Below are 19,626 nucleotides of genomic sequence, written 5' to 3' on the forward strand. Positions count from 1 at the left end.
CACAGTAAGTGTGTATCGATTTACGAACTGGGGAGAATGTCAGTTTGACATGGACGGTTGCAAGCGTGCGGTTGTTTTGCGGTAAAATTACGGTTAAAGGCAAACGCCAAACGTTCGTTTTTTTTAATTTTTTTCGTTACGTTCGGCATTTTTTTTTGTTATTTTCGGTTGTATGAAAAATTTTTGGGGCTAGACCGGCATTTTATGAATTCGATAGCTGAGAAAAGAAAATATAAAAAAGAAAAACGAGATTATTTGCTAATTAAATTTAATTAAAGCCCTACTCCTAATAATGTTTGTGTTTAGTGGGGTTCGTGTGTGTGTGCGTGCGTGCGTGTGTGTTTTGTGTTAATTGAAGTCTAAGTGAAGATGTTTGTTTGTTAACAACAACCGGTTCCTTTTGGCAACAAGAAGAAGAAGAAGAAGCATAGAATATCCTCTTGAGTGATCTTCGGTTATTAAGGTGCCGGTCTTTTTTGGTTTTTGTTTTTGTTGATATGGCCTATCAAAGCAATAAAAGATATAAATACAAACAAAAATTGTGCAAGAATAAATAACAACAACAAATACGCAACGTGAAAAAAGGAAATTATCAGCAGGCGTTTAACTCATACCATTTTCTACCTACATAGCTACCAGCAACCAACCTGTCTGCGGGCATACGGGCAAAAAATAAAAGCAGAGCAGTAACAACAAATTTTTGTAGAGTACGCATAAAAATAACAGAAAAAAAACCCATCAACCATCCGATATATCTACCCCTTTAGTGTAGTTGTTGGTATCTTTTATTGTTGTCTTCCATTCGCTGTGTGTGTTTTTTTTTTTGTTTGTTTGCTCTTGTGCGATATCAAAGAAAGCATAAAGATATAAAAAAGAAATAATCAAAAAAAGAAAAGTTCTTTAGTTTTTGTCTTGAGGCCACGAATAGGTGTTGTTGTTGCTGTAATATTTTCTTTTTTGTTGCTAACGCATGATCATCATCTGTTTACCCCCTTTTCTGTCATCTGTCAGATGCCAAGCATATATATTTGACAATGCAGTTCTTCAAAGATGGCCATGCCTAGAAATATATTCTAATCATTGTCTTTATTTCATTACACCAGACCAATCTGCAGTACTGTCTCTTTTTGTTGTGTAAAAAACACACAGCTCCCCAATTATTTGTTTGCTGCCGGCATTGACGCCAGCAGCCACATTTTTTTTTCTTACTCCACACAACGTCAGACAATCAAGCACAACAACAGCAAACGAAATGCCAGTGTTTGTTGAGATACAAAAGGGAACATTAATTGCAAAACAACAATAAGAATAATAACAGTGTAACAACAATAATAATAATAATCGTGCAGCAACAACAACAATAATAATAACACCAACGATAATCATCATCATTTTCATCCAAAGAAACTAGTGCCAAGATCAGTGTCAACGTATGCGCCAACTGAGGCAGCCGTCGGCAAATGTAAACATAACAGAGCAAGAAACAGACAAGAGAAACAAGAACAAGAAGAAAAAAAAACACACACACAAAACAAATGACAAAAGGAGACATCAGGCCACACTTGCAATAACAGAAACAACAACACCAATAATAATAATAAACATCATTAAGAGAATAGCGGCAGCAAGCAACAGCAACAACATACGATCAAAACGAAACATAACAAGGGTCGCAAAGGCAGAGTTTTTTTACTTGAGAGAGAGCAAAGAATAATTAAGAGACTCCCTCCCTTAGTGGAAAAAACTAAAAGAAGAGAGAGAGTAAATATGAGATATTATTTCACACATAAAAGGAAGCAAAAGGAATAACAAAGGAGATAGCACATTGTTGAATGACATTCAATGAATGTATAAACAGGAGAGTGGCGCTGTACTCAGAGACATTATATGGCCAATTAAAAACAACAATAGTGGTAAAGGTCAACAAAATTAACTTCTCATGCTGAGAAGAGGGAAGAAAAATAAACAAGTGACCTCCCCCCCCCCCCCAAAAAAAAAAAAGGCGTGAGTGTAAAATTTACACTGTAAACACTTGTTGCAAATAAAATTATCCACAATTCCAAAAATAAAGGAGGAAAAGAAACCAAATCCACAAATATTGAGAAATCCTTTTAACTTATTTTTTTTTGTTTTAATTAAAAAAAAGTGCGAGAACAAATATAATTATCAAATGAAGAACATAAATGTTCTATTAACAAAATCGTTTATTTAAAAATAAAAAAAATCGCACTTACAAAAGGATTTTAAAATTCCCGGAAAAAAATTAAGATAACTCGGAAAAAATCGGATAATTTCAAGAAGAAATGATAAGCATTTCCCCCTACAAAAGACAAAAAAGTGATGAGAAAATTGTTAAAATTCAATAACATCTGCATTTTTCTTGAGAACATAAGGGAGTGCAACAGTGATAACTGGAATTAATATTTCTTGCGTGCGGAATTCTATGTTTAGAGCATTTTTTCTTGAGAGAAAAAAGGAATGCAACAGTGACAACTGGAGCTAATATTGCTTGCGTGCGGTATTCTATGTTTTAGGGAGACCTATTAAAGAAAATCCCGCGACCATATGCCGCCTGCATAACATTGAACATATTTTTTTAAATTATTTTCTCCCTGGACACATGACCTTTAACACCGCTCAACGTTATATCAGAATGCACATTCCCCTACTGTCAGGCCCAAAAATGCGTCGTACATCTTTGAGTCGAAATCACTATTTTGTTATTGGCCTATTTTTGGGTCTCGTCCTATCATTCTATGTGCCACAAGATATTTGGGAATTGGTGCAGCAGGAAGAATGTCCTCAGGAAGCAGCTGAAAATAGTCTTATCGAAAAATTTGGCCAGGAGTTTGAACCGCATTTGAATTTAATCAATAAACCATTGGCGGCCAAGAAAACGGTGAGTAAATGTTTATATTTTTTTCATTTGGAAAAAAAAAATTTTTGGAGTATTTTCTATGTATTTTTCACGGACTCACTCCGCTCATTCTATAGGCAATTATTTATCTAAAATATAGATCCTTTCAGTGTACAAACTCTAACAAGTCCATCAATATTAAGCTATTTCAAAAAAAAAAAAAAAAAAAAAACAAATAAAAAAACCAGTAAAGAAAGTCCTAAAGTCGGGCAGGGCCGACTTTATGATACCTTACACCACTTTGCTAATTTAGTAGAGCTCCACATAATAATTGAAAGTTTGTATGGGAGAATTCAATCATACACGCTATGATAATAATTATAATTTAAAGTTCAAAGGATCAAATATGCCGAAGCATTTGTATCTTTTAAATTCGGACTTGTAATGCCCATTTGGTGCAAAATTAATTTAAAATCAGATAAAGATATATATGGGAGCTATATCAAATCTGAACCGATCTCGAAAACATTTTGCAAATATATTTTTGAGCTGTATATGATATATTTCCTGAAATATTGTTGTTACGGAATGCATATTACGGCTGTGGGTAACAAATATAACGAATCGGATGAATAATATATATGGAAGCTATAGCTATATCTGAACCGATCTTCACCAAATTTGACATACTAGCTTCTAGACTCAATTCGGTCGTAGGTGCCAAATTTCATCCCATTTGGACAAATATTAGACGTTTGGTGCACAATAAAAGGTAAATCGGACGAAGTTATATATGGGAGCTATATCCAAATCTGAACCGACCTCGATAAAATTTAGCAAAGGTATTTCTGAGCTGTATTTGATATATTTCCCCAAATATTGTTGTTACAGAGTGCATATTACGGCTGCGGAGAACAAAAATAACAAATCGGATGAAACATATATATGAGAGCTATAGCTATATCTGAACCGATTTTGATCAAATTTGGCATACTTATTTTCAGGCATAATTTGGTTGTATGTGCAAAATCCCATAATATTCGGGCTGATATTACACGTTTGGTGCACAATAAAAGGCAAATCGGACGAAGATATATATGGGAGCTATATCTAAATTTTTACCGATTGTCTCCAATTTCAATAGGGTTCGTCCTTGGGCCAAGCAAATGATTTGTGCAAAATTTCATCTCAGTCGGATAATAAATGTGACCTGCATTTGGTCACAAGAATACATGGACAGACGGACGGACGGACGGACAGACGGACTGACATGCATAGATCAACTCAGAAAGTGATTCTATGGAGATCCGCAAAAGTAACTATGGGTCTATCTCGCTTCCTTTTCCATGTTACAAACAAATGCACAAAGACATAATACCCTTACCACTATGTGGTGTAGGGTATAAACAGATAATTTCGGCCTGGAAGAAATTTTAATACCCTTCACCATTTTGAAGGAACTTGAAAATTTTATAAAAAAATCTTCGAAAAATACCGCTCAAGGGAAATTGTTATACAGGGGCTATACGAGGACTTAATTCTGCATATACAATTTTTTGTCATAGGCTGTAATACCCATTACGAACTTTAAATACGAAATTTGACACAATTCCGGCAAAAAATGTAATTAAAATATTGCATAAATGGGGGTACCGTTATTTGGGGGCTATACGAAGACGTGGACCTACATAGATAATTATCTGTCGTAGGTTGTAGTACTCATTAAGAGCTGTAACTACGAAATTTGAAATAATTTCCCTAAAATCATCAGAATACCGAACATCGGGAGGTATCGTTATATGGGGGGCTACACGAAGGCGTGGACCTACATAGACAATTCTCTGTCGTAGGTTGTAGTACCCATTAAGAGCTGTAAATACGAAATTTGAAACAATTCCGGTGAATAATGTCGCTTAAATCACCAAAATACCGAAAATAGGGAGGTACTATTATATGAGGACTATACCAAAACGTGGACCTACATGGCTTATTTTCAATAACAAAAGTCCTGCAGACATAATATACATTTGAGTAAAATGTTATCAGCCTACTTCATTTCTTTCGGAAGCTCGAGTGATTTCCACAGACGGAGGGACATCGACATAGAATTTTATGCTGATCAAGAATATATATACAGGATGAGATAAAAAAACTGCAACATAGTCAAACGCCATAATTTTTACATTTTTTTTAAATTTTATTGAATAAAAGCAACAAATTTCGGAAATAGCATCAAATTTTAGAATAAGTTTAGATTTGTTCGAATCGGTCACCTTTGGCACAAAGTATGGCCTTCAAACGGCCAATGAAACCGTCACGTGCTGCCAGAATGTTGCTCTGCGGTATTTTGGCCCATTCCCGGCGTAGCTCTTGCTTAAGGTGATCGACACTTTGGCATTTTTTAGTGCCAACCTTGCTTTCCAAAATACTCCAGACACAATAGTCCAACGGATTGGTATCCGGAGATTTTGGTGGCCATTGTGCGCTGGAAATGAAGGGAGGAACCTCATTTTTGTAACCATTCTTGGGTGGCGCGTACTGAGTGCGATGGTGTTGAGTCCTGTTGGAATGCTCAAGGTCTGGGGCCAAAATGTTTGTGTGCCCAAGGCTTTAGTACACCCTTCAGAATATTTTCGCGATAATATTCGGCATTTATTCTGATGCCACGGTCGATTAATACGAGCGGAGAGCGACCATCGGCTGTTATGGCAGCCCACATCATCACCCTGGCTGGCGCTTGAGTTCTGGTGGCCAACCGAAGGTGCACATATTCAACTGATCTCTTTTTGGCAAGTAAACACGATCATTTTGTTGGTTTACAATCTGCTGGACAACGAGAAAACATTCGTTCGGAGAAAACCCAATTCGATAGTTCATCACTTTCGGCCAAGCGAAGAAACTCTTTAGCTCTTTTGAGTCTATTTTCTTTCTTTTGCGGTGTAAGTTCTTGCACTTTTTGGAATTTCAATGACTTTACCCCGAGCTCATTTTTGAATATTTGCCGCATGGAATATTGCGATATGTTCAGCTCACGAGCAATTTTTCGGCCACTGCAACGAGGGTTTCGATCACGTTGCTTCCCTACTTTTCAAATCATTTCTGCTGATGTTGCTGTTTTCTTCCGTCCACTTCCTTGACGTCGGGCTACGCTACCAGTATCACGGTAACGAACGATGGTACGAGACACAACAGATTTATCCGCATTTAAATGCTGGAGTGCTTTGACGATAGCCCTTTTGTGGTTTTCCAGCCAAATACAAAGAAATCACACTATCACGCTTGAGTTTCATCACGAATAACTTTTTTTCTGGGAAATTCTCACCAAAATGCTCTTGTACACTTGTAAACAATATAATGATCTGTCATTGGAATAAGTTTAACAGCTGTCGGACGAGTGGCTTAGACATGACAGCAGTCTGAAGTTGGTGGCAGTTTTTTCATCTCACTCTATATACCACTAGCTCCCTAGTTCATTAACTCAATTTTTATACCTCCACCATAAATATACCTCCATCATAATATGCATAGGTGTTAAACGAAACTCATCTTCTTCAAAGAAACAAATTCAGAACAGATTACTTTTTCTCAAACCTATTATTGGTACCTCTTTCTGTGAAAATATGACAAAATAATAAATTTCTAATGCCAAAATAAAACTTGTTTACAAAAATCCTACCTTCCATGCCGCTAGCCTCAGATTCAATTGCTAATTTAATTTGTATACCCTACACCATAAGGTGATCAGGGTATTATGTCTTTGTGCATTTGTTTGTAACAGGCAAAAGGAAACGAGATAGACCCATAGTTCCTTTTGATGATCTGCATAAAATCACATTCTGAGTCGATTTATGCATGTCCGTCCGTCCGTCCGTCTGTCCATGTATTTTTGTAAACAAAGTACAGTTCGCATTTATTGCCCTATCCAGATGAAATTTTGCACAAATCATTTGTTTGGCCCAAGGACGAACCCTATTGAAATTGGAGATAATCGGTCAAAATTTAGATATAGCTCCCATATATAACTTCTTCCGATTTGCCTTTTATTGTGCACCAAACGTGTAATATCAGCCCGAATAGTATGGAATTTTGCACATACAACCAAATTAGGCCTGAAAATAAGTATGCCAAATTTGATCGAAATCGTTTCAGATATAGCTATAGCTCCCACATATATTGTTCATCCGATTTGTTATTTTTGCCCTCCGCAACCGTAATATGCACTCTGTAACAACAATATTTGGGGAAATATATCAAATACAGCTCAGAAATATATTTGCAAAATTTTATCGAGATCGGTTCAGATTTGGATATAGCTCCCATATATAACTTCGTCCGATTTACCTTTTATTGTGCACCAAACGTATAATATTTGTCCAAATGGGATGGAATTTGGCACTTTCGACCGAATTGAGTTTAGAAGCTAGTATGTCAAATTTGGTGAAGATCGGTTCAGATATAGCTATAGCTCCCATATATACTGTTCATCCGATTTGTCATATTTGTTACCCACAGCCGTAATATGCACTCCGTAACAACGATATTCAAGGAAATATATCAAATACAGCTCAGAAATATATTTGCCAAATTTTATCGAGATCGGTTTCGATTTGGATATAGCTCTCATATATATCTTTATCCGATTTCAAATTAATTTTGCACCAAATGGGCAATACAAGTCCGAATTTTAAAGATATAATCATAGCGTGTATGATTGAATTCTCCCATTGTTATGCAGAACTCTACAAAATTAGCAAAGTGGTGTAGGGTATCATAAAGTCGGCCCCGTCCGACTTTAAGACTTTCTTTACTGGTTTTTATTGCATTTTAATGCAATTTGATTGGAATTAATTCTTTTCGCAAAAAAAACAAGTTCAAAGAACCTATAAAATCATTGAGAATTATTGCTTTGGACCTGGTTCTGATACTCAATTATTTTTATTGGGTAATTCGTGAACCCCCCGACTAATTGCAGCAACTTATAAAGACCATCAATGAGCTTATCTTAAAACTGTTGGCACGTTTCGTGTGAACATGATGATTGCAAAAATACAAAACAAAAAATCTAATAGCTTAAGCGTTTAGTTTGATAGATGAAGCTTTGATAACATTTGAACTCTTTCCAAGCAACAGACAAAGATTTGCCTTGGAAACCATGAAAATAATTCCTAAATGTTTTGTAGCCTAACCGTGTCATTTGAATTTTTTTTCGTAGCTCCGAATTGTTTGGTAATTTGAGAGTTTTATTTTCTGGCTGTTCTTCTCCAGATGGGTCTCCCTGTTTGTCTTTTTTTCAGTTTTTTTTTCTTCGTCAAATGTTTACCACATTCAAAGCATTTGAAAATCAATTAGCAAGATTTTTCGAAATGAATGGCAGACATGACGTTGTGTTCTTCTTTTTTTTTTTGGGTATTCTTTCCCTCTTTCTCTCTATGCCATCTACAGCCACATCATTGCTACACATGCCCAAACTTCAATTGGTCTTGTGCCACTTGAGCCACAAATGAAATACATTTGGCGGGAATTTCGCCGAACAATGACCGGCCGATGAGTAACCAGCCAGCAACAGTTGTGTCAGACACACGTGTTTTGAAATCGGAAACTGGAGTGAGTGTTGGTAGCGGCCCGGTTCTGTTTTAATATTTTTTATTAATTAAAATAGATTTAACAGAAGGTCGTGCAGCCATTGGTGGTAATGGTGATCGCCTTGATTCTAATACAAAAAAAATCGAGGAACATCAACACAGCTGGCTGGGCCTACTAGAAATTGTTGCATCACATCATACTTTAAACTGTGCGATCTTTCATCTCAATTAAAAATTATCGTTTAGTAAGAAAACGTATACAAATTCCATTTAATTCGAGCACAGTGCGGAGCAAAAGTTTGCATACATCATCTATTATAACATAAACAAGTAAAAAAAGCAGTAAGTACGACCGGGCCGAACATTGAGTACCCTCCACCATTTGGAACGAATTTGAAAATTTTCAAAAAACCAAAAAAAAAAAAAAAAATAAAATAAAATCCGTTAAAAATTCTGTTAAAATCTTAAAAATACCAAATATAGCCCTATATTGGGGTCTATACGAAGACGTGGACCTGCATAGGCAACTTTTGTCATAAGCCATTACAATATTCAAATACGAAACTTGAACAAAAATGTAGCTAAAATCATCAAAATACGGAATATAGGGAGGTACTGATATATGGGGCCTAAATGAAGATCTGGACCTGCCTAGACAATTTTCTGTCACAGGCTATAGTACCTATTAGGAACTTCAAATACGAAATTTTAAACAATTTTGGTGAATATTGTACCTAAGATCGCCTAAATACAGAATATAGGGAGGTACTGATATATGAGGGCTATACGAAGCATTGGACCTGCATTGACAATTTTCTGGCATAGACTGTAGTACCCATTACGAATTCTATATAGCAAATTTTAAACAATTCCGGTGAATAATGTCGCTAAAATCATCAAAATACCGAATATAGGGAGGAACTGATATCTAGGGCCTATACGAAGACGTGGGCCTGCATACGCAATTTTCTGACATAGGCTGTAATACCCATTACGAATTCTAAATACCAAATTTGAAACAATTCCGGTGAAGAATGTCACTAAAATCATTAAAATACCGAATATTGGGAGATACCATTATATGGAGGCTATACGAAGACGTGGGCCTGTACAGACAATTTTCTGTCATAGGCTGTAGTATCCATTACGAACTTCAAATACCAAATTTGAAACAATTCCGGTGAATAATGTCACTAAAATCATTAAAATACCGAAGTTTTGGAGATACCATTATATGGAGGCTATACGAAGACGTGGACCTGTACAAACCATTTTCTGTCTTTTGCTGTATTATCCATTACGAACTTCAAATACCAAATTTGAAACAATTCCGGTGAATAATGTTGCTAAAATCATCAAAATACCGAATATCGGGAGATACCATTATATGGGGGCTATATCAAAACGTGGACCTGCGCAGACAATGTTCTGTCATAGACTGTAGTTCCCATTACGAACTCTAAATACGAAATTTCAAACAATTCCGGTGAATAATGTCGCTAAAATCATCATAATACCGAATATCGGGAGGTACTGCTGTATGGGACCTATACGAAGACATGGACCTGCATAGCCAATTTTTTGGCATAGACTGTAGTTCCCATTACGAACTCTAAATACGAAATTTGAAACAACTCTGGTGAATAATGGCGCTAAAATCATCAAAATACCGAATGTCGGGAGGTACCGTTATGTGGAGGCTATACGAAGACGTGGGCCTGCATACGCAATTTTCTGACATTGCGAATTATAAATACCAAATTTGAAACAATTCCGGTGAATAATGTCGCTAAAATCATTAAAATACCGAATATCGGGAGGTACTGACTGATATATGGGGCATATACAAAGATCTGGACGAGCGTAGACAATTTTCTGACATAGGCTGTAATATCCATTACGAACTTCAAATACCAAATTGAAACAAATTCGTGTGAATAATGTCACTAAAATCATTAAAATATCGAATATTGGGATGTACCGCTATGTGGAGGCTATACGAAGACCTGGACCTGCATACGCAATTTTCTGGCATAGACTGTAGTTCCCATTACGAACTCTAAATACGAAATTTAAAACAATTCCGGTGAATAATGTTGCTAAAATCATTTAAATACCGAATATTGGGGGATACCATTATATGGAGGCTATACGAAGACCTGGGCCTGCATAGGCAATTTTCTCTCATAGGCTGTAGTATCCATTACGAACTTCAAAAACCAAATTTGAAACAACTGCGATGAATAATATCCCTAAAATCATCAAAATATCGAATATTGGGAGGTACGGTTGTATGTGGGCTACATGATATCGTGGACCTATATAGACATTACTCCTCCAGCGGGTAGAGTGCTAAGTATGGATTTTTAGACAATTCCATTGAAAAATTTAGCTAAAATCGTTAAAATACCGAATATCGAGGGTATCGTAGTATGTGAGCTCTACGATATCATGGACCTACATATAGACAATTCTCTTACAGGCGGTAAAGTACCCACAAAGAAATCCTTGTGTAGAATTTCAGCTAATTCCATTGAAAAATGTATCTAAAAACATCAAAATACCGAATATCGGGAGGTACCGTTACATGGGGGCTATACATTATCGTGGACCGATATAGCCCATCTTCGAACTTGAACTGCCTGTAGATAAAAGGCTAATCATGCAAAATTTTAGCTTCCTATCTTTAATTATTAAAAATGTTGACCCTTTGGGGGTGGGGGAAGGGGTAGGTATTTGATGGAATGTCCGATACTGTCCATTTTCTCACCTTAGCTAGCACTGATGCAAATATTAGGATTTGAAATATTGGAGCAAAATCGGATTATCCTTTCTTTTTCTGTGCAGTAAATTATTTTCTTTGAAAACGTTGATATTTTGTGGGGCAAGTACCAGAAGGAGTGGACTGCTATATCCCATCTTCACACCAGACCTTAGGTTAACAAAAAGATTCCAATGTGTGTAATTTAAAGAGAATCGGATTCTTATTACAGATTTTATCATCATTTTTGTTATTCAAAACTTTGACCCTTTGTGGGGGAGATACCAGAAGGAATGGTCCGATCTCTACCATCTTTATAACAGATCTTGTGTTCATGGAAATATTGAGATGTGCCAAGTCTGAATGGATGTCAATTTCGAGTTTTATGAGCTTCTTGAATATTCAAAATGTTCACCCTTTGTGGGGGAGGTGCCAGAAGGAGTGGACTGATATATTCCATCTTCACACCAGACCCTGGGTTAATACAAATATTGTGATGTGTGTAATTCGAAGACAATCGGACACTTACGTCATATTTTATTAGATTTATAATTATTCAAAAATTTGACCCTTTGTGGGGGAGGTACCAGAAGGAGTGGTCCGACATAATCCATCTTTACATCAGACCTTGGCTTAATAAACATATTGTGATTCGTATAATTCGAAGACAATCGGACACTTACATTACATTTTATTAGAGTTCTAATTATGCAAAATTTTAACCCTTTGTAGGGGGGTATTTGATGGAGTGAACCGATATTGTCCATTTTCGCACCTGACCAATCACTTATGCAAATATTAGGATTTGCAAAGTTGGAGAAAAATTGAATTATCCTTTCTCTTTCTGTGCAGTAAATTATTTTCTTTGAAAATTTTGACATTTTGGGGGGAGGTACCAGAAGGAGTGGACCGACATTGCCCATCTCCGAACTCGATCTAAGTTTGACAATAATATTACGATATACCAAGTTTGGATCAAATCGGATACTCTCTTGGAGAGTTAACGTGCGCCCCAGCCAGACAAACGGACGGACATCGCTAGTTCGACTCCAAATGCCCTGAAAGGGATTTGGTCCAAAGAGACCTAATGCCTGACGCTTACATCACATTTTATAGGAGTTATAATTATGCAAAATTTTGACCCTTTGTGGTTGGGAGGTACTTAATGGAGTAGATCGATATTTTCGTATCGGGCATAGCCCTGATGCAAATATTAGGATTTACAAAGTTTGAGCAAAATTGGATTATCCTTTCTCTTAATTTAATCATTTGTCTTAAAATAATAATTTCGACTTTTTGTGGGGAGGTACCTGAAGGAGTGGGCCGATATTGCCCATCTCCGAACTCAATCCAAATTTGATAATAATACTACGATGTGCCAGGTTTGGATTAAATCGGATATTCCCATCGAGAGTTAACGTGCGCACCAGCCAGACAAACGGACGGACATCGCTAGTTCGACTCCAAATGCCCTGAAGGGGATTTGGTCCAAAGAAACCTAGGGCCTGACGCTTACATCACATTTTATAAGAGTTAATTATGCAAAATTTTGACCCTTTCTCTTAATTTAATCATTTGTCTTAAAATAATAATTTCGACTTTTTGTGGGGGAGGTACCAGAAGGAGTGGACCGATATTGCCCATCTCCGAACCAAATTTGACAATAATACTACGATGTACCATGTTTGGATTAAATCGGATACTCATGCTCGTGCGCAACAGCCAGCCAGACAGACTGACGGACGGACACTGCTAGATCGACTCCCAATGTCCTGAAACGGATTTGGTCCAAATAAACCTAGGGTCTAAAACCGTTATTTCAATGAGGCACGTTTTGGGCTGTATCAAATGATTTATAACCTCTCTAGCCTTCTATGTATGTATTTGCATCTTTAGTATGCCGCCTTCTATCTAAGAACCCATCCTAAAAGACCAAACCCGAAATATTAACCATTTCAAACCCGAGAATCCATTTCCATGCAACAAACAGAGAACATTTCTCAGCTATCCATTATTTGTGCAATGGAACAAATATTTGTCTTCCTCAAAACGTTGTCTAATAAAATATGTAAATATTTTTCTTGTTGACGTCACTGTGGCACAACAACTGCAGCAACAACAACATAACTATGTAAATATGTACTTGAAACGTTTCTCGCTTGTCCATCATTTTCTTTACTGCTGTGATTAGTTTAGCTTGACCGTAATCTTCTTCCTCTTCTGCTTGCTCATCTCTAATGCTCTATGACCATTTGAGCTGTGATGTAAGTGTCTCCTACAGACATTGGTCAGTCAATTGGGACAGTTGGTAAGTAACACAATGTCATCAATTAAGACAAATTTTCAACGATATTTAATCCGTCCCATAGTAAAATTAAGAAGGTAAAGCCATTTGAAATAAGCGTACCCATCTCTGGATTTTCTGTAATATACCTTGTCAAATTCCACTGCATAGTAAACTGGTTCCCAACTCTGATTTGTGTATGTGCAATGAATGAGATGTTAATAATTTTGAAAAAAAAATGTAAACATATGATTGCATGATTTTACCTTCTTGATTCTACCATGGTCTGTCCTACATGTTGTGTGAAGTCATTCTGTCCAAAGAGTATGGAATTTGCCACTTGCGACCTTATTAAGCCTGTTAATAAGTATGTAAATATAAGTATTTGATCGAAATCGGTTCAGATTTAGCTATAGCTTCCATATATATTGTTCATCCGATTTGATATTTTTTGTCCTCCTCAGCCGTAATATGGACTCTATTTGGATATTTGGGGAATTATAACAAACACAACACAGAAATACATTTCTCAAATTTTATCGAGATCGATTCCGATTTGGATATAGCTCCCATATATAACTTCGTCCGATTCACCTTTTATTGTTCACCAAACGTCTAATATTTGTCCAAATGGGATGGAGTATGGCACTTATGACCGAATTGAGTCTAGAAGCTAGTATATCAAATTTGGTGAAAATCGGTTCAGATATAGCTATAGCTCCCATATATATTGTTCATCCGATTTGGCTTTTAAGTCACTCACATTCGTAATATGCATACCACAAGAATGATATTTAATATGCATATATGTAATATGCACTCCACAAGAATGATATTTGGTATCAGATACAGCCCAGAAATACCTCTGCCAAATTTTATCAAGATAGGTTCAGCTTTGGTTATAGCTCCCATATATATCTTCAACCGATTTCCAGTCGATTGTGCACCAAATGGCAAATATTAGTACTGAATTTTGGCACATCCACTCAAATTTAGTCTAGATGAAGTAAATCAATTTTGATGAAAATCGGATCGGATATAGCCATATCCCCCATATATATTGTTCATCTGATTTGTTATACCCTCAGCCATAGTGCTACAGAGCGTATATATCGTTTGAGACGGCCAAAACGTGCCTCACTTAGATCGAGTTCGGAGATGAGCAATATCGGTCCACTCCTTTTGGCACCTTACCCACAAAATGACAAAATTTTCAACGAAAATAATTTACTACACAGAAAGAGAAAGGATAATCCGATTTTGCTACAACTTTGCAAATCCTAATATTCGCATCAGTGCTAGGTCTGGTGCGAAAATGTACCTTCCCCATAAAGAGTACAAATTTGGAATTATTATAACTCTAATAAAATGTGATGTAAAAGTCGGATTTTTTTCAAATGTGGAAACTGGAATATATCGGTCCACTCCATTAAGGACACCCCCACAAAGGGTCAAAATTTTGAATATTCATGAAGCTCATAAAATTCGAAATTAAAGTCCGATTCCATTCAGTCTTGGCACATCTCAATATTTCCATCAACACAAGATCTGTTATAAAGATTCCTTCTGGCAACTCCCCCACAAAGGGTCGAATTTTTGAATAACCAGAACGATCATATTATCCGAAATAAACATCTGGTTCTCTTCAAATTACACACATCTCAATATTTTTATTTTATTAACCCATTTCCATTTCTTCTGGTATCTCCCCCAGAAAGGGTAAAAGTTTTGAATAACCAAAACGTTCATAAAATTCGAAATAAGCATCCGTTTCTCTTCAAATAACACACATTACAGTATTTTTATTAGCTCTAGGTCTGGTGTGAAGATAGGATATATCGTTCCACTCCTTCTGGAGGTACCAGAAGGGTCAAAATTATGAATAGCCATGCAGCTCATAAAACGCGAAAATAACGTCCGATTCCATTCATATTTGGCACATCTTAATATTTCCAACAACACAAGATCTGTTATAAAGATGGTAAAGATCGGACCATTTCTTCTATTACCTCCAACACAAAGGGTTAACATTTTGAATAACCGAAACGATCGTAAAATCCGAAATAAGCATCCGGTTCTCTTCAAATTACGCACATCCCAATATTTTTGCTAACGCAAGATCATTTGTGAAAATCCCTTCTCCCACAAAGGGTCACAATTTCCAATGCCTATATCTGTCATAACTTGCTAAATAATAATAAATATTTCTCTTAATCAGGAATTTTTTTTTGTAATTTTCCGAAATTTATGATTTCACATAAAATTAGATATAAATGTTCAATTTTTTTCTAATTTTGCCCATACCAATATTTTTATCTGTATTAGATGAATTATGAAAATGGAATACTTCGGTCCGCTATATCAGTTACCCTACGCATATTTCCACATTTTCCAAAAATTTGCACCTATCTCATATAAAGTATACGAAGTAGTCGATATAGTCCACATCTGGCACGTTGTAATATTTTTATCAGTCAATATCGTCCAACTGCTTCGGAATTTCCCCCATAAAGGGTCAACAGTTTGAATAATCATAACTCAAGGCTGGGGGTATACATCTGTCGGCAAAACCGACTGATATAATTTTGCTTGTTTTTTAATATTTTTGGTCCTTCGGCGTGGTTATTTTTTGTTATTTTCCATTTAATACAACCCCTTAACAACGAACCATTCTCACTCATTTGCCAAAGACTGTAGCACTCAACCAAATATTTTTGTTAAATAACTTAAGTACGGGTCAGTTGACATGTAGGCTGTAAGCTGGCTCTAGATGGCAGGCAGGCAGACAGACAGGTCAGGCCAGGCCGTCAGATAAGCATTTATTTTTATACAATCCAACTGTGGCTTAATTTAAGTTAATAAAAATAAACATTTTTATGGATTTTTTTTTGTTTTACTTAATTTTTATTGTTCACAAGCCTCTTCTTCTCCTCTTTTTTTTGGGATTTTTTGATGAAATCTTGATCTGATTCATGCAAAAGGTTGTCTGTCTTTACAGCAACAACAATTAAAACTTAAAATTGTTGAAAAAAAGTGAAAACCCCCCAAAAAACTGAAATAAAAATATTTAATTGTAAGTGATATCTGAACTGCTGGTACTTATGACACGCCTGGCCGACAAGTGCAGGCCAATGCCGGTTTTTTTTTTGCTTGCCAGTTGTAGCATTCAGTTTGTGATTACTTTGTTAACGTTATTAAATATTGACATAAAATATTTTCACAATTATAATTGTTATTTTAAACAATTGGGAAATAACTTCCGCACTTAGAAACAGAAAAAGAGAGACCTAAACAAACTCAATTTTTTCTAAGGATGAAAGTGCGAACAAAAATAATTTTTTCTTTAAAACATTATGATTATGATTATTCAAATTGTTGACCCTTTATGGGGGAGGTTCCGAAGCAATTGGACAACATTCACCAATTCGTGTCGGACCTAAGACTGATAAAAATATTACAAATTGTGTCAGATTTGGACAATATCGACTACTTCCTATACTTTATATGAGCTATGTGGGACTTTTTGAAAAATGTGGAAATATGCACAAGGTAACAGATATAGCGGACCGAAGAATTCCATTTTCATACTTCATCTAAAATAGATAGAAAACATTGGTATGTGCAAAATTTGAAGGAAATCGAACATTTATTTCCAATTTTATGCGAAATCATAAATTTCGATAAATTACAAATTCATATCAGATCTCTGAACCCTTTGTGGGGGAGGTACCAGAAGAAATGGTACGATCTCTACCATCTTTATAACGGATCTAGTGTTGGTAGAAATATTGAGATATACCTAGTCTGAATGGATTTGGATTTTTATTTTGCCTTTTCTGAGCTTCATGGATACTCAAAATTTTGACCTCTTGTGGGGGAGGTACTAGAAGGAGTGGATCGATATATATATATATTAAAACAAATATTATAGAAATATTGAGATCTGTGTAATTTGAAGAGCATCAGATGCTTATTTCGGATTTTATTATTTTTTTAGTTACTTAAAACTTCGACCCTTTGTGGGAGAGGTACCAGAAGAAATTATCCGATCACTACCATCTTTATAAGAGATCTTGTTTTGATGGAAATAATGAGATGTATCTGAATGAAATCTTGTGTTAACTTCGCATTTTATGAGCTTTATGGATATTCAAAATTTTGACCCTTTGTGGTTGAGGTACCAGAAGGAGTGGACCGATATATTCTATCTTCACACCACACCATGGGTTAATAAAAAATATTGTGACGTGTGTAATTTTAAGAGAATCAGCTGCTTATTTTGGATTATATTATCGTCTTGGTTATTTAAAACTTCGACCCTTTGTGGGAGAGGTACCAGAAGAAATGATCTGATCACTACCATCTTTATAAGAGATTTTGTACTGATGGAAATTTTGAGATGTATAAAGTCTGAATGAAATCTGATGTTAATTTCACGTTTTATGAGCTTCATGAATCTTCAAAATGTTGATCCTTTGTGGGGGAGGTACCAGAAGGAGTGGAACGATATATTCCATCTTCACAACAGACCTTGGATTATTAAATATATTGAGATGTGTGTAATTTGAAGAGAATCAGATGTTTGTTTAGGATTGTATGATCGTTTTGGTTATTAAGGTTATTACAAGGAATGATATGATCTCTACCATCTTTATAAGAGATCTTGTGCTGATGAAAATATTGAGATGTACCAAGTCTGAATGGAATCGGATGGTAATTTCGCGTTTTATGAGCTTATGAGAAATATTCAGATGTGCTAAGTCTAAATGGAATCGGATTTTAATTTCGCGTTTTATGAGCTTCATGGATATTCAAAATGTCGCCGTTTTGTGGGGGACGTACCAGAAGGAGTGGACCGATATATTCCATCTTCACACCAGACCTTGGGTTAATAGAAATAATGGCATGTGTGAAATATGCAAAGAACCGGATGCTTATTTCGGATTTTATGATCGTTTGGGTTATTCAAATTGTTGACCCTTTGTGGAGGAGTTAATTGATGGAGTGGATCGATATTGTCCGTTTTCGCACGTGACCTAGCACCATCGCAAATATTAGGACTTGCAAAGTTGGAGCACAATTGGATTATCGTTTCTCTTTCAGGGCAGAAAATATATTTTCTTCAAAATTTCGACCTTTTGTGTGTGTGTGTGGGGGGGGGGTTGTACCAGAAGGAGTGGACCGATATACTCCATCTTCACACCAGACCTTGGGTTAATAAAATTATAGGGATGTGTGAAATTTAAAGATAGTCCGACTCTTACATCACATTTTATAAGCGTTTTAATTTTGCAAAATGTTGATCCTTTGTGGGGGAGGTACTTGATGGAGTGAACCGATATTGTACATTTTCTCACGTGACCTAGCATTGATGTAAATAATCGAATTTGCAAAGTTGGAGCACAATCGGATTATCCTTTCTCTTTTTGTGCAATAAATTATTTCCTTTGAAAATTTTGACATTTTGTGGGAGAGGTATCAGAAGGAGTGGACCGCTATTGCCATTCTCCGAACTCTAACTCCGATGATCTAAGTTTGACAATAATAATACGATGTACCAAGTTTAGATCAAATCGGATACTCCCTTCGGGCGGACGGACGTCGCTAGTTCGACTCCAAATATCCTGAAACCGATTTGGTCCAAGGACACCTAGGGTCTAAAACTGTTATTTCGATGAGGCACGTTTTGGCTCTATCAAATGATACATACCCTCTGTAGCCATATGGCTGAGGGTATAATTAGCCTTATGGCTGGGGGTATAAAAAAAAACTAGGCCTCAACCAAAAAAAGTCTTTGACTATTTCCCAAAGAAAAAAGTATGTCCCAGCTAATTCAGGTGTTTTATTTTTTCAATAGAAAAAAATAGCCCCTATAAACTGAAGTCTTCGACTGTTTTCATGGAAAAAAGTAGTCTCTTACTGTTTTCTATTGGAAAAAATAGTCTTCGACTGTTTTTCTTTAGAAATAAGTAGCCTTTGACTGTTTTCCTAGAGAAAGAAGTAATCTTCGAATGTTTTCAATAGAAAAAGGTGTTCTTCTACCGTTTTTCTGCGGAAAATGTAGTCTTCGACGGTTTTTCTATAGAAAGCACTAGTAATGGACTGTTTTTTCCTATAGAAAAAGTAGTATTCGACTGTTTTT

At 36.0% G+C, this 19,626-nt stretch overlaps 1 protein-coding gene and 1 long non-coding RNA gene across 2 annotated transcripts in view; both read left to right on the top strand.

Moving 5' to 3' along the window:
• LOC131801080 (uncharacterized) lies at positions 1–1,981 on the top strand. Its single transcript, XR_009341692.1, has 2 exons — positions 1–707; positions 1,405–1,981. It is a non-coding gene; the product is annotated as an uncharacterized LOC131801080 (long non-coding RNA).
• A 445-nt stretch (positions 1,982–2,426) lies between these two features.
• Positions 2,427–19,626, top strand: part of LOC101898891 (chondroitin sulfate glucuronyltransferase) — a 75,761-nt gene continuing 58,561 nt past the window's right edge. The window contains exon 1 of the mRNA XM_059119112.1: positions 2,427–2,899. Within this exon, the coding sequence (XP_058975095.1) occupies positions 2,621–2,899 (279 nt within the window). The 5' untranslated portion in view covers positions 2,427–2,620. The remainder of the gene's footprint in view (positions 2,900–19,626) is intronic.

This window comes from Musca domestica, unplaced genomic scaffold (assembly GCF_030504385.1).
Source record: "Musca domestica strain aabys unplaced genomic scaffold, Musca_domestica.polishedcontigs.V.1.1 14, whole genome shotgun sequence".
Taxonomy (NCBI): Eukaryota; Metazoa; Arthropoda; class Insecta; order Diptera; family Muscidae; genus Musca; species Musca domestica.